Below are 15178 nucleotides of genomic sequence, written 5' to 3' on the forward strand. Positions count from 1 at the left end.
AACACCGGACACGCGAAAGTCCGGTGTAAAATGAGAATTTTTTTTACCACCGGACTTAAGGAAGTCGGATGTCCGGTGTCGGAGAAGGATTTTTTTCCCACCGGACAATCAAAACACCGTACATGGCCAGTCCGGTGGGTCAGGTGTTTCTTAATTTTTTGTTTCATAAATGTCCGGCTTCCAAAATTCCCTGTATGCAACACCGGACTGACACCGGACTTATTGCGTCCGGTGTAGCGAAAGGATACTTTTTGCCACTGGACAAATACACCGGACAGTCCGGTGCGTCGGCAGGGTCCTATTTTAATTAACTGTCTTGTGAACTTGATTCAGGTAACTCTCATCCTTTTTGTTGCACATATATACATCCTGTAGATTACTGATATTGTTTTTTCTGAAAGCTTAATTTCCTAGTGTGACTAACTGTTAGGGGCAGAGTTTCATGTTGGAAATTTTCCTTGGGGGCAACCATGACATGCTCTGAAAACTGGGTCCCATGGAAAACCTGTTCTAAAAATGCTCAAAAGACTAACAAAAAGGATGACTAAAAAAGAAAAAAAGCAAACAATATAATCTAAAGAAATCATAACCATCACACAATTTTCATATCCAGATAATAAACAAAGCATACTATCAGTTTTACAAATTTGAGATGATCTCATCATCCTGCATGTTTTGATTTTGATGTTCTTCCTTTTTCGAGTTCCTACACCGCCATTTTGATTTTCGAATTTTTTTTTGTAAACATCTGCTGATCTGCTCGTCTAATTTAAAGACCGTGGGCGGAATAAGAGGGTGAGCCGCCCTTCCTATAAAACTAACTTTCCCACTTGGCCGCCCCATACACCATCAATCGCACGGAAACAAAATTGTGAATAAGCATTTTTGTGTTATCTTTCAGAAATTTTCGCTCTTCCCGCAAAAATGGTGTATTTACTGTGAGTATATTCTACATAGTAGTAGTTATATTCAACTTTAACTTTATTGCGGAGGTGATGTCCTTCCTCGGGGGATGGAAGTAATGAAAAAGTTTATAAGAACCAATCCGGGGGGGGGGGGGGGGGGGGGGGTTGGTTACTAGGATTACGAGCTGACCGGGGGGGGGGTGCCGCCCGACTTTCGAACTTTGGACCTATACCGGGACTAAAAAGAAGAAAACAAAGGAAATTTTTGGGAATTTTATGACCCTTACAGCGGGACAAATTTGACCAAATTTCGATCTTTCATCTTATTTAGCATTTTGAGGTTTATTGATTTTACCATATTTTTATGCTTATAGAAAAACTATTTTAGGTATTTTAGGCTTAATACCCTTTAACTAATTTGATCCTTTATTTGCTAAAATGAGGACCTCTTGGAATTTTTTAGCCTCATTATTAATGCAATATTAAAAAGGGGAGTTTCTAAACATCGATCAGAAATGGCGACCACGACCGGCGTCCAGATAAAGTTGGATTATCAAGTATTTCCTCTTTCTCCACCGTAGAGTCTTTCTCTTATGATCATTTATTTATCGAGTTGAGAAGTAAAGCTCGCCCCTGTCTCACCTACAGTGATTATAAAGCCACGTGCAAAACGTGAAGAGCTGCCATTTCAACGCTCTTGGCAGTCTTGGAGCTTGAATAGAGTGTCAATTTCGAGAAAGAGGAAAAACTTGATAATCCAACTTTATCTGGTCGCCGGTCATGGTCGCCATTTCTGGTCGATGTTTAGAAACTCCCATTAAAAAGTCATAATTTGTAATAGTTGTCAAATTTCTTTTTCTCAAAAAATCAGTATGAAAAAGCATAATTACTATTTGCCATCAAATTTTTAAAAAAAGTAAAAAAACTGAAATAACCTAATGAAAAGGGAAACGTTATATCGAAGCCCCTTGTGAAAATAATGTAATTTATAATGATTTCCTAACGTACAATATGGGAACAAATTGTGTATATTCAAAAAAAATAAGTGTTTCATTATTTTTCTTTCTTTTCAAGGTTAAAATTGACGCACATTTTTTTCAGAGGAAGAACAAAAAATAATTTTTAAAAACATCAAATATTCTTAGAACTATATAAAAGTTAGGGTGAAAAAAAAAATTGATTTTCCTTTATCATCAATTTAATTATTACAACGAATTTTTCAACTGAACATTTGCGTGGAATATGAGAAAAAAAAAATATTTTTGCGAATATGAACAAAAGAACTTCCTCTTTTTCCACTAACTTACTAACCAGACCACTACTGAAGCATCCATTATTTTCCCTATCTCTTGTTAATTTGTAGATTTTCATGAAAAATAGATCTTTTTTGAATTTCTAAATTTAATCTGATTCAACACAGAGTGAAAACAGACATAGGGATATCTTTTTCATAAGGAAATAGACTCGTCAATTTTACGGCGAAAAATGTCGTCTTTCACGGTGAGAACCTCTTACAAATCTTTAAAAAGTGGTTCAGTTCATTCTCAAGAATCTAGAAATTCATGAAATTCGAATATCGTAGAATAAAAGTTCGAAGAGATCTGCTCTATTTTTGAACATTTAATATTCTAACAAAAAGCCTGTGCTTTAGGAGCAACTTCCAATTCTATTTGAAGAAAGAAGGTTGCGTGGGATGTTCGTTGTCAAAAGTCGAGGGTTGAAACGTTCGTATCATTATAATATTGTTGATGAACCTAATAAATAATTTTACACGAAAAACAAAAAAAATAAACAAAAAGCGCAAAAAAATTATGAAAGAACTGTACATTATTGTGAATAGGAGAAACAGAAGAAAAATGTTGAAGAACGAAAACGAAGACGTTTATTTATCCACTGTAGAAGGCGTCGATCGTTTCTTTGTACATTTTCATGACGTGAGGTCGACGTAACTTTTGTGTGGGTCCTGAAAATATGAATACATAAAACAAAGTTAGAGAGTCAAATCTCTCATATTCGAAAATTTCTTGAGTTTGAAATATAACATCGGTGGTCCTCTCAGCTTGAAAACTGTATAAAATTCAATCTCTTTTATTCAAATTTTCCTCCAACTCGAAGAAAGTTGATGGTCCCTTGAATATAAATTAATATTTCCTCATTTCTTAAGTTCTTATGTCTACTAGCATTAAAAAGAATAGCTTCCTACTTACCTAATTCTCCGCCAGCAGTTGTAAATTCTATTGGTAATAATTTCCATTTTTGTACCTGAAGGAAAGAGGGAGGAAAAGGCTTGATAAAACTCGGCTCGGGAGGAAAACGAGAACGGGATATTGTACGTGGATAATTCAGTATCTAGACCAGCTTTCGATTACATTTTCGGGTTTCTAGACCAGCCGCTCCAGCTATCTATGAACTGAACAGAACATTGAAAGGAGAATTGGTTCGAACCACGAATCCGTACTTTTAGGCGCCATCGCTACTCAAAACTGAATGCAATAGAATCCCAAACCCAATCAAACAGATTTTCGCAATTTTTGATGCGCAACTCAACTCACCCTCTTTGATATGGCCGTTTTGTATGGTTAAGAATAAAGACAAAATAAAACAGACACTACAAAGAAAAAAGTACTGCCGATGCTATATGGAAACTCACCCTAGCTGCGTTTGAGACGGCTTTTTTATTCGCGTTATTGATACCAGTTTGTATGGCGGTTTTTAAGACTTCCGGCATATCTGTGGTGAGGTCTTCTGCTTTGGTTGCTTCCACTCCGATACTCTTCAGGTAATGTACTGCGCTCGCTTGTAAGTTGTCTTTCGCTAAACCTGTGTCTAAGTCAATCTCCACCTAAAAAAAGATGAAATGATTCATTCATTCATTCATTCTTTCCTTGCATTCATTCATTCCTTGCATTCATTCACAAAGAAGTAGTAGTTTCGGGACGGAGCGTTAAAGAAACGTACTTGACAAGTTAGAAGACAGGATAAGAACTTCTTTTTATCACCAATGACCATTGCAGTGCCAATGAAGGGTAATTCTGTTTTGATCTCATCTTCGATTGGGACTGGGGCGATGTTCTCTCCACCAGCTGTGATGATCAACTCTAAAGAAACAAAAGAAAGGAACTATTGTTGTGTGCTGTTGCAAAAGAAATACTCTCAACTTGAGAATCTTTATAATTAATATACACGAAAGAATAAAATTTTGATCTGCAAGATCCAGCACTGATGATGGTTATACCGAAAAGCTTTTCCTTAATAAATAAAATCTAGTTGACTTTTCTTTATTTTAATTCTATGGAATGGCTACTTTTAAATCTAAGACCATGTTCACACGTTACTGTTCCGTTTCGCTCCGGTATGATTTTCGTTACGAATCGAGTGTGTTCATATTGGTTTAGGAACGTTTCGGAGCAAGTAAACGGAGCAGTTCCGTTCCGATGAAAATAGTGGAGTGAAACCGTTTCGATCTGTTTTGCTTTGTAACGTTTTCTTTTTGACGTTTCGAATTTTGTTTCGGAACCGTTTCGTTTCGTTTCGTTTCGGAACTGTAACGTCTGAACATGGTCTAATTTTTGATTTCTTCTCAGTTGAAGAAAAATTATCGACCATTTCAGTTCTTGGTTAACATTTGAAATACGAAAACAAAATATTACTGCTCTTACCCTTTATCCTTCCGGTGATATAAAAGAAACCGTCCTGGATAAAAAAGGAGAAAATATAGATTTATTATGCACGTGATGAAGATATAATACCTCATCATTTAAAAGCCTAGCTATTTGTTTTTATGTTAACAATAAATAACAATAAGCAGACAAATAAACAAACAAACAAACAAACAGACAAACAATCGTCGCATTATTGAGAAAAAAACTCATCTGACTTTAATTACTTAAAAGGGTTGAAAGTTGGCATCAATTTCGTAAGAAGCTTAACAGAAGGTTTTGGCTAGAGACAACACTACGCGCACTAAGAAATAACTGAATAACTGATAAGAGAAAATTTCATCCAAACTCGAACCCAACCCCAGCCCCTTAGTTAGCTTTTATATAATTCTGATATTGTTGCATTGCATTGCATCACGTCCATCATAGTGAAATTAAAAAATGGTGCAAAAAGTAGCTATACAAGATTGGATTTCTTCCGTTGATTTACCATTGTCGCATGATTGAGAAAAAAACTCATCTGACTTTAATTACTTTAAAGGGTCAACAGTTTTGTTAGGCCTCAAGTTCGTCGACTTACTTTATCAATTTTACCGACGTCTCCGGTGTGTAACCAATTTTCTTCGTCTATCGTTTCCTTCACTTTCTCCAGGTTGTTTAGATATCCCATGAAGTTCATTCGCCCTCTGAAACATAACTGAAAAGACAAGGGGGAATCAATAATTGAAGTTCATTCGCCCTCTGAAACATAACTGAAAAGACAAGGGGGAATCAATAATTGAAGTTCATTCGACCTTTGAAACATAACTGAAAAGACAAGGGGGAATCAATAATTGAAGTTCATTCGACCTCTGAAACATAACTGAAAAGACAAGGGGGAATCAATAATTGAAGTTCATTCGACCTCTGAAACATAACTGAAAAGACAAGGGGGAATCAATAATTGAAGTTCATTCGACCTCTGAAACATAACTGAAAAGACAAGGGGGAATCAATAATTGATAACCAGTCATTTTGCAAGTATCACCAACAAGGAACTTTGAAAGATCTCGACAGTGACGATGAAAAATGAAGAAGACATTTTTTTCCAAAGCCCTGAGCATCGCTAATGTCATTTTATTTTTCATTTCCGATTATTCATATTCTTCTTGGATCAAAAGTTACAGCCCTTAGAAGTTGGTCAATTTTGCCCATTTTCAGGCTGATTTGGTTCTGAAAATTCTGAAAAAAGTCCTGGTCCAATAGAAAAATTTTTAATAAGACTTTATAATGTGATTAAAATTTTCAGAATCTGGAGAGTAATATTGATTAAACTCTAGTTTAGACGGCCGACTTTCTGCCCTGCCTATTCTAATTGTTAGAGTAGGCAGGGCACAAAGTTGGCAGTTAAAACATTTGCTTAGAAAATATTGAAAGAAGCCATTGCATTGGCGTCAAAAGATGGCAATGCATTGACTTTAGACAGTCCACTTTATGCCAACTTTAATTCACAATTAGAATAGGCAGGGCGAAAAGTGGGCCGTCTAAACTAGAGCTAACATACCTCTCCGCTGCCATCTTCATCAGGGTTCGCAATTTTATATTCAGCTTCGGGCATAATGGTACCAATAGACGTGATGCGACATTTTCCTGGAACTCCCATAGTTAGTGCACCAGCTGTTTCACTCATTCCGTAGATCTCATTTAGTGGTAGGTTGATGGATTGGAAATATTGGAGGGTGGATTTTGAAATCGGGGCGGCGGCGGTCCAGATGAACTTTGCGCGATCCAAACCTAACGCTTTTGAGACCTGAAGAAAAAGTTGGTACATTTATACAAGAGCTTGGGTAGGTTCCAAAGAAACTCACTATGCATCTATATATTGCCTGCACAGAGTTGTCCGTAACTGGACAGCCAAAACCATTGAGTTTTAAGCCCGAAGGGCTAGAGGCGAAACTTTAACCCTTCTCAGGCAAGAAAAATTGAAGCTACTTACCCCCCATCCAAAACGCGCATAGAACTCGCCGTAATCATGACGACGGATTGTATCTAGCGGTTCCTTTGTTTTGGAGGACTACATATTGTTAAATCTAACAATAGATTTTAGTTTCAATCCGGCGTTTGTGTAAAAACTACGCGCGGGCGGGCGTTCTGGATGGGAAATAAATGGTTTCATTTCCCATCCAAGAGTCTCGCCTCTAGCCCTTCAAGCTTGAAACTCAATGACGAAAACTACTTGGAAAAAGGAAAACCGCTAAACCCGTTCCATAAAAGGGTTGGACTTTTATCATTAAAAAATTTCTCCGAGGATACTTTTCTCATCTCATTTCTCAACAGGCTATATACAATATACTTGGGCTGAATGATGAACGAAATATAGCATCCATCCATCTGATGTAAGAAAAGGAAAATGACAAGTTAGGTTGTAGGGAGCCTTACCTTTTTCAAAAACATAGACGCCACGGAATATCCGAAGGGTGTTGAAGCTCTGAAAATATGAAAAGATGTGCAAGAAAGGAAAATATAGAAATCAGGGAAGGAATTTAGTCAAAATGCTTCCTATAGTCCGTATTAAACCCCTGGTCTGGAATTCTTTTATTGTAACGTTTTATGAACTTTTTCTTTTGTTCATAACGATTATAAAAATCCCATAGTTCGTATCAAAGACCCTGGTCTGGAATCCTAATATTGTAACGTTTTGTTGACTTGCTTTGTTCATAACGATTATAAAAATCGATTTGCTCAGTTTTTGATCACGTTACCAAATGCTCCTCTGAGATTGGTTCAAAAGTTATGATCAAAATCATAACACGTGATCAAAAAGTGAGCAAAACAAACTATTATCTCAACGCAAGCTCAAGTTAGAAACGATGGAAAGAAACGAAAGGCTTCATGGCCGGGGTTTCTTATTCGGTCTATGTTTTGTTTTTAAAAGATATTTTTTTGTTGTAATAAAGAAAGGAGGCGCACCTCTGACATATCAGATTAAAATTTTTCAGATTTTTCTTTTTCTTCAAAAATTCTGTGTAAGATAATGTAAGAAATATGTTAATTAAGATGTTCTCGAAACTTTAAGCGATGGAACGAATCAGTGGAATAAGTTACTTCGGGCAAAAATACCCTACAAATGTGATCAACAACCTTACCCCCGTTCTTTATTCGTGTTGGCTGTAAGAGAGACGCCTTTCGCCCAATCTGCCAACTTCCGTTTGACTCCTTTTACATTTGCACCGATACCTTTGATCTTCTCCTCGATCTTCTCGTAAACTCTGGAAGAGTAAGTATATTCATCTGACGGATGTTGACAGAGCCAGGAGTGAGGGAGTCTAACCCTTATTCTATTTGCGCTAGACCTCGAAAGCGTCAAACCTACTATCAACTACCAGTAACTTTGCGCCCGGATCAGATTACCCAATCTAAGCTACTCATTCGCTGAGTTGGCGGTGCGCGGGGATCGAACCTACAGTCATTGTAAGGTAAATGATCTACCGATCGAGCTACCCGGCCACTACTCCACAGTGTGTCCCAAAAAAGCGGACAAATTTATAAAGTAAAATCCTCATAATTTATGCGAAATTTTATGACTTGTATACTTAATATTTCAATCTTCAAAACCTTTTCGATTATGTTGGAAATTGCATGTCTATTGTTTGTATAGAGAATTTCAATCTTATTTCAAAAAACAAGACTTACAAGATTCTTTAGATTGCGATGGTGAACATTGACACAGTACATTTTTAGAACCCGATTAAATGGAAAAAATTGATAGGGAACTAAAGAATAAACAACTACCTCGGAACACCGACGAACAACGTTGGTCTTGCTTGTTGTAGAGTTGTAGAAAGACTTCCCTAGAAAAACAAAACGGACAAATGGTCAACAAACTAAAGATTTATTTATTTCAAAGTCTCTATTGTAAATCTGCTGTTTTTGTCAGTTGTCCGTCCAAGTCAACTACCAGATTCCGTATATAGTTGGGGCTTCCGAGGTTACAAGATATCAGAAAGCGGTAGTTTCTTCGTGAACCGACCAAAAAATTTCTCAAATACCGGTCAAAAATGTTTTAACGAATACCGGAATCCCGGAAATTCGGCCTTTTGATAATACTAATGTATAATTTTTCATTATTATTATTTTCCCCTTTAAATTTTTTTATTTTTTAGAGCTTAGTTCCCCTGGCGATATCATCTAAGTGCCTAGCGGGGGGAGGGGCTATCTATTTCTCTGTCTTCCTTTTGTAAGTAGTATATGTTCGTAAGTAAAATTAGTTTCCTAAATTATAAAGAAAAATAAATAAATACCGTAATACCGGTCAGTTCTCCGTCGAAGACACCGATAAACCAGTTAATAACTGGTTCTCAGAAGCCCCCTAATATGTGTTGTAAGAAAAAATAGACTACACTCAATAATAACATTGGTAACGAAATGAAGCTATTCTATTGGTTGATTTTGAAGATGACGTCAATTCTAGCCAATACAATGGCTAGCCTTACCTTGAGAGCATCAGGTTTAGCAAACCATACGACAGCACCGGCTCGTATAGGGATCCAAACATCTGTCATTTGAGCAGCAATGTGTGAAAGTGGAAGATAACTTATACACGTTTCTTGAACGTTGGAATTGACGTTGATAGCGGGGTGTAATTGTTCAATCACTCCTTCGGTAGCGATGATAATCTATAATAGATATGCAGAAATTTTTTAGAGTAAAAAATGAAACAGCCTAATTCGACTTATATCTTTTCTCGATATTTGACTTGAGATTTTATGCCAGTTTTTCTTTAAAGAAATCAAAAATCTTTGGGGATATTGTTAAGAGAGAAGGTTCAAACATACCACAGTAAATTGATAGTGGGTTAGAGGAGCTCCTGGCTGGGATGAACAAATCAGAAGTGATAGACCCTCACACTTTAGTACGAAATGATCCATTATGTTGACATTTTTAGACAAGGTGACTGGTCTCAGTGAATGATAAGGAATGAGAAAGACTTTTTAAAATAATGGCTTACATTATCGTGGGACATCATGACACCTTTGGGATTTCCTGTAGTTCCAGACTGAAATGGAAAAGTTCAACATCTTGAAAGTTCAGCCTTTTTGTGCAATAAAGGTTGCAATCAAATAAAGTCTCAAATTGAGTCTTTCTAAATAGTTCTGTCAGAATAAACTCTGGTTTGTAAAGATCCTATTTAAAAGGTAATCATGAAGAAAACATTTTCGTCTTACTGTTTACTTGAGGCAGGCCCCTCAGCTGGCACACAACGTTGTTTCAACGTTCATCTAACGTTAAATGGACGTTGTGAACGTTGCACGTTAGATAAACGTTGAAACAATGTTGTGTGTCAGCTGGGGTAGTAACTGTTGGCATCAGGAGATAATCCTTTTTTATCTAAATACAATCTAAAGACCCCAAATTGAAAAATTTCCTCCCTCGAACCAAACCACGGTTAGCCAACGTTGTATGCCTACCTGCTCAACTCCAATTTCAATTTCAGAAGGGCCTACAAGACTGTATCAAAATATTTGAAACACGTACCGTATAGATGAGTGTACAGCATCTATTTGGTGATTGCATATTGATGCGTTTGTTGAGTTCGTCTTCATTCTCTTTGCGACCAATCTCCATAAATTCGTTCCACTGGAAGAAGAGAAGAGAAAATTGCATGAATATCACAATAAAAAACAAAATAAACTTTGAAAAACTTTAGGGAGTTTATGTATTTACATTTCCGAGGAAAGCGATGTGACTGAAGCGATTTGAAATAACCCGCAATATGCTAAAACATCAGTAGATCAAAATACTTGCCCAAAAATCATTAATTTTAATATAGTAAGTAGTAAGTGTATTCATCTGGTGGCTGTCGGCAAAGCCGGGAGTGAGGAAGCCTATCCCATTTTCTATTTGCGCTAGACCTGGGTGGAGCGCCACGCCTACTCTCAGTTCCCACCCAGTAGCTCCTAGATCAGATTAAACAATATAATCTACTCACTTCGCTGAGTTTGCAATGACCTGGAATCGATTCCTCAACCCTTGGATTGTAAGGCGAATGCTCTACCGACTTTATAAACACCTACCCAAAGAATCTTTAAGTAAAGCAGAATACTGTCAAAACTCACCGAGTAGATGTTATCTCTCTTTTCGCTGACTTCACCAAGGTATTGAACAACAGCTTTCAATGCCGGCAGTTGGTCCCATACCTACACGAAGAAAGGGTTAAAAGTGTTATGAAAACACTTCCTTTTAAAGTATACAATCGAAATCATGTCAAAGCAACTGGATCAAGTTAAGTCTCCAGGCTATTTCAGAAGTATAAAATCAAGAGAAAAAGTGCAGAATATTTTGAAAACCAAAGTCTTTGATTTGAGCACATTTTGAGTCAATTTGAAGTGTAATCATCATAGAGACAAGGCGATCGTTCGAATACCAACTATAAAACTATCAGGTTTGCTAGGTTTTGGAGGGATATTTACTCACTTGTAGAATTTTTTGTAGTTGGACGTCATTCTCGACGACAACAATATTACAATTGGCATCACTGCAAACGTATTGACAAGCTTCTGGGTTGTTGGTTGTGTAAACACCTGTCGCTAAACCACTGTGAAGAAGAATAATACACTAATTAAAAGAGATATATTTGGTAGAAACCAAAGCCTGCCAGTTTCTGAGCGTAGCTATAAATGAGCTGTATTCTTGAATTTATTACCCATTTCTAAATGTTTGCTAGTACATTTTCTTTTCGAATAATCAACGTTATCTTTAACTACACACATACACAAGGATACGCTTGCTACACAGTTTGCCATAAAGCCCACACAAAGTTTTACTTTGTGACTCTGTTATTGAGAGAGTCATCATTTAAGCGCAAGTTTACAGATTTCTAATTTAGTGAAGAAATTTTAAAAAAAATTGAAACTTTAAAATTTTTTCATTGGAAACATCCCTCCAGAACTTCCTTCTGTTTCAAAATTCAAACAATTGGTCACTTGAAATACACTACTACAGTTGGACGTTCTTCTATCCGATATGTTCAATTAATCGATAATTTTGAAAAACCGTCACGAAGTAACTCTCATAAACGACGCTCTACTATTCGATACGCTCCATTATTCGATAATATTGAGCCACCGTCAACCAGAAACTCTCATAAACGACACTATTCGATACTCTCCCTTATTCGATGAAAATCCAATTCCCCTTGAAATTTGAAGAGAGTAATAGTGGATAAATAAACCTCCACTAAACCTTGGAATTCTACGATGGCGATAAAGATAAAGGATCTTACCCTGCGTAGATGGCACCGAGATCGGAGAAAAGCCATTCAGGAGAATTGAAACCAATGATACCAACTCCGTTATAAGGTTCGAGACCAAGCTGAAAAAAATGAAAAAAAGTTGGGAATAGGCGAGACAATATGCAAAGCTAATATCTTTGTTTGAGATGGAAAAATTAGCTTAGCTATTTTGTTGAATTTCGCTAGCTTTTTAATGCCAATAAAAGTCTCAAAAGAGCCCTGAGCCCAAACCACAGGAAGAACCCAAGAAAGAAGAACCGGAAGACTACTACACCAAAAAGCGGGATGGTAGCATTATGTAGGATGAAATTATTTTTTATACGATTGTGTCGTTCCTCTGACCGTTTTTTTTTTCATACAGCACTCGAGAAAAATGTCGGAGCAAGAACGAAATATTTTTAATCGGTGAAACAAGATTCAAAATTAGGCTAAAAGAAAACAGTTCTGAAATAAGGTATTTTATATTTTACCATATTTATCTTAGTTATAATCGTAATGCAATGGTTGAAATTAGTTCTAATTGCATGCAACGGCTTTTAAATATGTGGTCGTCCCAATTATTTCAATAATTTTCGAAATATGACAACAAGAAAATCGACTTTCTATTCATCTCTATTAAGAGGCAAAAGTAAATTGGAATGCGGATTTTGAAAGTGCAAAAGAATAGGGTATTATAATTAACAACTCTTTATACTTCTAGTAATTTTCTTTAACAACGTGCAATTAAAAATATAATAATCTGGATTAAAATTAAATTAATTTCGATTTAGTTGCAGCCCTTGAAACGAAGGGGAAAAAGTCATTTCAAACATGAAACCTAAGTAAGCGAGGTAATCTGAAACATCGGTGTAGACCCAGTATACTATCACTTAAATGTCTTCTCAACTCGAACAAGTTTTCCCGTCCCTTCAGTTAAAAATGCATTATAAATCCCATAACTCGAAATTTCCTTAACTCTAACAATATTTTTAAGCCCATTGTAGAAAGTCAGGATTTAATTTTTTTCATTGACGGCGACGGCGGAAGATATTTCCATTCAGTTTTATGGAGACAAGCTCGAGAAATAAAATCTGATAAGTACAACAAAAGAGAAATACCTCTTTAAGTAAAATAAAACATTGGAGATGAGGGTTTACTGGAGATTAAAAAAGCGTATTGATATAATACGTGTGCGATAACAGGATAACACACAATATCTGATAAACCTTATTACTGTATGAACATTGTTGTCATTTTAATTGATTTCTTTCTTTTGCATTACTCATACTATCATTGGTACGAAGTTCTCTTTGGAGAGAAATTCTCCTTTGAGCGTCAATAAAGTTGTTAAATCTACGTTAAATCATACACAAATTTTAACTGTGTATAAAATCAATTCTTCTGTGCGAGAAGGTTCCTCGTTGTCGTCTCGACTTACCCTTATCAAGAATGCTAACAGAACAATTACCCCCCAAGATAATTGCCCCCGGACAATTGCCCCCGACAATTACCTCCCCAGACAATTGCCCCCAGGACAATTACCACTGATAAAAATGTCCCCCTGGACAATTACCCCCAGACAATCCCCCCCTACCCCCCAGACAAATGTCCCCCAGGACAATTACCCCCAGGACATTGAATTAAAAGAAAATGAAATGGCATACCTTTATGAAACCCTTCGCTGCCGTTTTTATTTCTTCAAAGTATTCTTTATACGTCCATGAAATCCATTTCCCATCACGCTCAACCTTCATCGCCACTCGGGTTCCGTAACTTTTGACGGCTTGGTCCATAAATTCTTCAACAGAAATAGCCGGACGGTTAGTGATGTGTCCTTCTCTACCGGAAAATTGGATTTTGTATGAACCATCCCGCTTTGTGGTATAGTAGTCTTCGGCGTCGGCTAGCGTGCACGCAATACCGTTCGCCTTTGGTGCAACAACGGCCGGTTCTTCTTTCTTGGGTTCTTCCTGAGGTTCGGGTTCAGGCTCTTTTGAGACTTCGGGCTCAACTGGCACCTCAACCTATAATGCGAGTAAATGATATGTAAATATACATAATAATTAATACTGCATTATCATGATATCGTAGCAAGCAAAGTCTGTAATCGCAGTCAGAGGTGACCCGGAGGCTCCTCTTTTAATAGTTATTTACCTGAAGGTATGGGAAGGGGCCACTCTGAGCATTAAGCAGAGAGGCATCAAGTGCCAATATTATACTAAGTACGAAGTTATTTGGTATTGTGATAATATATCATATGTTTTCATGCGTTTATCGTCATATCTTACTTATGGTCTACAATACCAAAAATGCAGGGAAGCCAACAATAAACTCGACGAGACAATAATCTAAACTCAATTTTGGAAAAAGTTGGACAAAAGGAAATATCGTAACTGATAGTTGTTGAATACTTAGAAAAGATTTTAAACTGCACCTTAACATCCTCGCTGGCGACTGGCTCAGGTTCTGGCGTTTTTTCAGCTTCGGGAGCGGGTGTTTCCGGTTTGGGGGCGGGCGTTTCCGGTTCAGGGGCGGGTGTTTCCGGTTCAGGGGCGGGTGTTTCTGGTTCAGGTTCAGCGGCTGGTGTACTGTTGTCTCCTCCACCAACTTTGATGACAACCTAGAGAATGGAGGGTTGGGTTGTGTAAGATCCAATGATCAATGCATTATTAAGCAAAGATAAACTTGTGTTTAAAATTCCGCTTAGTTTTAGAATTCTGATAATCTTTTTTGGGTCTCGAAGAACAAAACATCTTTCACCAAACAAATGATTTGAGTCTTACTGAGTAGTCTGTAGTACTAAAAGACAGACCTTTTACTAAAATTTGCTTGCTGAAATGGTTGCCGTTCGTTATACTACAAAAAGGAACAACCAAATAATACCTCCTCTGTTGACGTAGTAACAGTTTCTTCGGTACCGGCAGCTTGTCCTTCAGCACCTTCCGTTACCACAATAGTTTCTGTGATAACTTCGGTTGTCACGGTAACGGCATTTCCACTTTCGTCGACAGTCTGTTCAGTGCTGATTTCACTGGTAGTTGATACAACGTTATTTTCGTCAGCCATTTTGTTTATTTTTTATCAGTATTTCCTACTACTGTAGCTCTATGGAATAAAGGTTAAAATCACTTGAAATGATACAGTTTACATATAAAAAAGCCGATTCAAACAAAGTCAGAGAGGAGGCTCATACTAACAACAGTTGACGCTCTTTAATTCGACGTTCTCTAATCGATACGCGGTCAGATTTCCATACTAGAGGAATATGAAATATCGTTAATATTTCGATGCTCTCGACCAATCAAAACGTGAGGGTTTGGTCGTTCTTTTTGTCGCTTTGTAATAGGTATTTGTCATTCATTTTA

At 37.0% G+C, this 15178-nt stretch overlaps 1 protein-coding gene across 1 annotated transcript; it reads right to left on the reverse strand.

Moving 5' to 3' along the window:
* Positions 1 to 1736: 1736 nt before the first annotated feature.
* LOC136811260 (long-chain-fatty-acid--CoA ligase ACSBG2-like) lies at positions 1737 to 14936 on the reverse strand. Its single transcript, XM_067067875.1, has 19 exons — positions 14697 to 14936; positions 14248 to 14433; positions 13478 to 13837; positions 11826 to 11914; positions 11018 to 11138; positions 10660 to 10740; positions 10079 to 10180; positions 9552 to 9599; positions 9037 to 9219; positions 8336 to 8394; positions 7690 to 7812; positions 6983 to 7031; positions 6108 to 6353; positions 5145 to 5261; positions 4565 to 4598; positions 3864 to 4003; positions 3556 to 3747; positions 3113 to 3167; positions 1737 to 2868 (listed from the first exon to the last, which is right to left on the reverse strand). The coding sequence occupies exons 1-19, from the start codon at positions 14877 to 14879 to the stop codon at positions 2792 to 2794; spliced, it is 2445 nt and encodes an 814-aa protein (XP_066923976.1). The 5' UTR covers positions 14880 to 14936; the 3' UTR covers positions 1737 to 2791.
* Positions 14937 to 15178: the final 242 nt, after the last annotated feature.

This window comes from Clytia hemisphaerica, unplaced genomic scaffold (assembly GCF_902728285.1).
Source record: "Clytia hemisphaerica strain Z4C2 unplaced genomic scaffold, Clytia hemisphaerica genome assembly, whole genome shotgun sequence".
Lineage (NCBI taxonomy): Eukaryota > Metazoa > Cnidaria > Hydrozoa > Leptothecata > Clytiidae > Clytia > Clytia hemisphaerica.